This window comes from Eufriesea mexicana, unplaced genomic scaffold (genome assembly GCF_001483705.2).
Source record: "Eufriesea mexicana isolate 0111107269 unplaced genomic scaffold, ASM148370v2 scaffold11618, whole genome shotgun sequence".
In the NCBI taxonomy this organism is placed as follows: domain Eukaryota; kingdom Metazoa; phylum Arthropoda; class Insecta; order Hymenoptera; family Apidae; genus Eufriesea; species Eufriesea mexicana.
The window spans coordinates 65,212-69,816 of record NW_016919224.1 but is presented as its reverse complement, the minus strand read 5'-3'; the positions used below and the strand labels follow the sequence as shown (position 1 = coordinate 69,816).

At 26.4% G+C, this 4,605-nt stretch overlaps 1 protein-coding gene across 1 annotated transcript; it reads right to left on the bottom strand.

Moving 5' to 3' along the window:
- Window positions 1–147: 147 nt before the first annotated feature.
- LOC108553652 (15-hydroxyprostaglandin dehydrogenase [NAD(+)]-like) lies at window positions 148–3,305 on the bottom strand. The gene is made up of 5 exons (XM_017908641.1): window positions 3,208–3,305; window positions 3,000–3,126; window positions 2,462–2,568; window positions 1,194–1,367; window positions 148–331 (listed from the first exon to the last, which is right to left on the bottom strand). Exons 1-5 carry the CDS (start codon window positions 3,301–3,303, stop codon window positions 179–181), a joined length of 657 nt encoding a protein of 218 aa, XP_017764130.1. The 5' UTR covers window positions 3,304–3,305; the 3' UTR covers window positions 148–178.
- Window positions 3,306–4,605: the final 1,300 nt, after the last annotated feature.

The following is a 4,605-nucleotide window of genomic DNA, read 5'->3' as shown; positions in this document are numbered from 1 at the left end:
TTAAAAATTATTATAATTAAAAATAATTAAGGTAAATATATTAAACAAATTTTGATTTTATGAAGATACACTGTTTTTGAATTTTTCTTCAATTTCACAGCGAAAATTCTCATAGAATTTAATATTTCTTTCAGTGATATCGTGCTCAAAGTTACAAGAAGAGGAACTAAACTTCTACTTACGTTTGGGAGGGCAGTTTGTCTAGCGCTGCTTGGATATCACCTGGCTTAACGAAGTCGAAGCCTTTGGTCTCGATTTCGCCGAATAAGGATGTTGATGTGACACCGGGACACATTACCAGAACACGAACTCCAGTGTTATTATAATTCTCCTGGACATGTACGAAGGAACGTATAAATCTTCAGCAAATTTTTCGAGTTAAATTAATTTTAATAATATTTGAATATTAGGTAACGAATATTAATTAAAATTATGTAACGAAAATACTTAGTATGATATTATATAGATGTAATATAAATTCAATTAATTTTCATATTAAAATTGTTATATCTAGTGTATCTATGTATATATAGATAGATAATTAATATTAATTAAAATCTTGTAACAAAAATAATTATTATGGTATTATATAAATATATTTCATATTAAAATTGTTATATCTAATGTATCTATATATATAGATAGATAGATAATTAATATTAATTAAAATCTTATAACGAAAATAATTAGTATATTATATAAATATAACAAATTCAATTAATTTTCATATTAAAATTGTTATATCCAGTGTATCTATATATTAGGTGAAGTAAAAAGAAATGCATTATTTTTGCATGAAATTGAATGCAAGAATAATGGATTTCTTTTTACTAGACCTAATATATAGATAGATAATTAATATTAATTAAAATCGTGCAACAAAAATAATTATCTGTATGTGAATAGAAGTCAAGATTAATTTCGTTAAAAGCAATTATACGTTCTCAGTAATCACGAAACGAATCACGTTAGTTTGAATGTTAGTTCATGGAATCTAAATTTTAATTTCCAAAATTTTGAAGAATAATAATTCGAAAGACTTTTGAAATAGTACCGAGATAACTTTGGAATTTATATTTAGTCTTCTTTTAATTTCAGGAAACCCATAAATTAAATTCGGCTATGGTCATAGCAATGATTCAGTCAGCCATCAGCATGGGCGAATCGATAAAGGTAAATTTGCTGAAATTTACCTGGAGACATCGACTGAACGCCAACACGTCGTGTTTGCTCGCACAGTAAACTGGGCAGACACTGAACAGACGCAGACCCACGATCGACGCTATGTTTACTATGGTGCCGCCTCTGCCACCTTTGTGTTTACCCATGTGCTCTATAGCGAGCAATGATCCCTGGATGACACCGGCCTGCAATTGAAATGAGTAATGAAATCAACGATGAATAATTTTCCCAATGAATACTCCAAGTGAGTATTGAAAAATGGCCACTGAAATTTTCCACAATAATTATAAATAATTCTGTGAGATATTTATTATTACAAAGTTATAATAATGCTTTAATAATTATTATTGAAACTTTATAATTTAAATCTTTATTACTATAAAGGTCTGGTAATGGTCAATATTATAAATTAAATCTCATTATCATAAATTTTCTATAATAATTTTGGGAGATATTTATCATTATAGAGTTATAATAATGTTTTAATAATTATTAAAACTTTGTAATTTAAATATTTATTACTATAAAGGTCTGGTAATGGTCAATATTATAAATTAAATCTCATTATCATAAATTTTCTATAATAATTTTGGGAGATATTTATCATTATAGAGTTATAATAATGTTTTAATAATTATTAAAACTTTGTAATTTAAATATTTATTACTATAAAGGTCTGGTAATGGTCAATATTATAAATTAAATCTTAGTATCATAAAATTATGATAACGCGTTAATAATTAACATTGTGGATCAGATTTTTATTATTATAAATTTATAATGTTAATAATTAGTATAATCAACTAGATAATTATTACTATAAATTTATAGTAACGTGTTAATAATCAATATAGTGAATTAGAACTTTATTATCATAAAAATTATGAATTTCACTGCATAATTTTTGTATCACCCTGTATATATTATTGTACATATACTGTTTGCTGTTTTTTAACACTGTTTACTCGTATTTTTCAACGAGTATCGATATTTTGCCTCGATTTTTGTTTACGCTTCCTTGACATACTAATAGATAATTGACATTAAACTCTCGAGTCGTGTGATATATTATACGTAATTGTAAAAATATACAGCCAATATTTCATTTCTAATATACAGAGATTTTAGTGATTTAATCTTTCACACTGGTGGATTTTTCCTATTTCATTCGTCAAATCCAGCGATTCCAACAGAATTTCGCATTGGAAAATTTGTTGACAGCGAAAATTTTGTTTCGAAAAATAGTTAAATTCTAAAAGAAAAATTGATTTTTACTTACAACGTTCACACGAAGAGTTAGCTCCCATTTCACGTCGTTCAAAATACCAGCATTATTGATAACAATATCCAAACCATTCCAAGCCTTCCAGATCTTCCTGAACAAGTCTGCAGAATTGAAATAATACTTTTGTGAATCACTTATTTCGATTCCATTATTTATTAAATTAACCATACGTGATATTAAATTCTTCAAATTATATCCAATTAATAAATCCATCGAGTATTAGTCGACTGCAAATTTTTCTCAAGAATCATTACCCCATTTTAACTGTTAAATTTTAATTAATTTAACTAATTATGAAAATTGCCTGAGTTAAAATTCTTCATTTACTATGCACTGCGTATATTTATTTGGCAAAAATATAAAACTATTTTTGCAAAGTAACAAAGAGAATAGTGACTTAATTAATTTCTTAATTCACTCAAACCTAAAATTCGTAATATCTCGAATCAAAACGTATGTGATTTACACAATTTTCATAGTTATCGGAATATTCATGGAATTGGATAGGTGAATGTTAAATTCGAAATAATACCTCCGAATTCTTCGGTCTTGGCAACGTCACAAGGGTAGAACACGGCTTTCCCTTTTCCAAATTCTCTTTCCAACGCAGCTACGGCAGTATGGCCGGGCGAAGAGCTCAAATCGAGAATGGCAACAGCCTAAAAATCCCACCATTAACTTCAGTAACTCGTAAACTAGTAACGAAAAATAATTGACACGACTTGTTCGTGAAAATTTACCTTCGCTCCATTTTGGAGCAGCCTTTGGACGTAAGTTAAGCCCAGCCCACTAGCGCCACCGGTGACCAAAGCGGTTTTGTTCTTTATGTTGTCCATAACCTAAAAACAAATTTATTTTCTGAATTTTCTTTTCATATATAAAAGAAAAATTATGAGAAAAGAATATCGTGATTCTCGTCGAGTAAATCTCACAAGAATTTATTTTCGTAAATAAAATTGATTATTTCTGTGGCTCAATTATTTGATTATTTTCAAATTTAGTATCTTTTTATTCTTTCTCGAGTTCTTCAGTGACCGTGTATAATAACTTCTTTTTTGGGAAAGATTTTCATACTAATTGAACTCTTGTGTTTTGATTTAAGGTGAACAGAATTGTTTCATTATTGAGAATAGTAAAAATAATATTGGGATTAATAGTGATTAAAATTTTGAAAGGAATATTATATTATCTGCTTGTTGTCAGTAATTAATCAATTTTCGTAACAAACAGTTAATTGTCAATGAAATTTATTTACTAACCAAAATTTTAATTTGAGATTCAGATGGAAAATTCGGCTATTATTATTATTCGGTAATTTGAATATTCTTTTTACGTAATAATCTCATTTAGTATATCTTATCAAATACTATCACACATTATCTAGAGACGTTCTATTTCCACAAAACCTGCACTATATAACATAAAATGTATTCAATAAACACACTATACAATATACACGATATAAATCACGAGATGCATAAAATTTGCAATAAAAAATTAATTTTGTTACACTTGAAACATTCGAAATAAAAATATTCGATTTGAAATATAATGAAATAATATCGATTTAAATTTTGGTTAAAAAATACTTCGTTTCCAATTATTTCCTAATTACTAATAATAATTAATCGATAACTTATTATTCCTAAAAAAAAGAAAAAAGAAAAAGAAAATATTTTCCTATTAAATTTAAAAAATCGTTCAATTCTGAACCCCACTTAGTATAAAAAATTCACTTAGTATTACCAGTTAAAGAATACTTCGTTTCTAATTATTTCCTAATTACTAATAATAATTAATTGATAACTTACTACTCCTAAAAAAAAGAAAAAAGAAAAAGAAAATATTTTCTTATTAAATTTCAAAAATCATTCAATTCTGAACCCCACTTAGATTTTTCCTATTAAATTTCAAAAATCATTCAATTCTGAACCCCACTTAGTATAAAAAATTCACTTAATATTGCCAGTTAAAAAATACTTCGTTTCCAATTATTTCCTAATTACTAATAATAATTAATTGATAACTTACTACTCCTAAAAAAAGAAAAAAGAAAAAGAAAATATTTTCCTATTAAATTTCAAAAATCGTTCAATTCTGAACCCCACTTAGTATAAAAAATTCACTTAGTATTACCA

Excerpts from the sequence above, each read along its gene's own strand:
- LOC108553652 (XM_017908641.1), bottom strand. The coding sequence starts at position 3,303 with ATGGACAACATAAAGAACAAAACCGCTTTGGTCACCGGTGGCGCTAGT. Across the intron at positions 1,368-2,461 it reads TAACTCTTCGTGTGAACGTT|GCCGGTGTCATCCAGGGATC; the intron begins GTAAGTAAAAAT and ends TTTCAATTGCAG. Across the intron at positions 332-1,193 it reads CGTTCAGTCGATGTCTCCAG|GAGAATTATAATAACACTGG; the intron begins GTAAATTTCAGC and ends GTACATGTCCAG.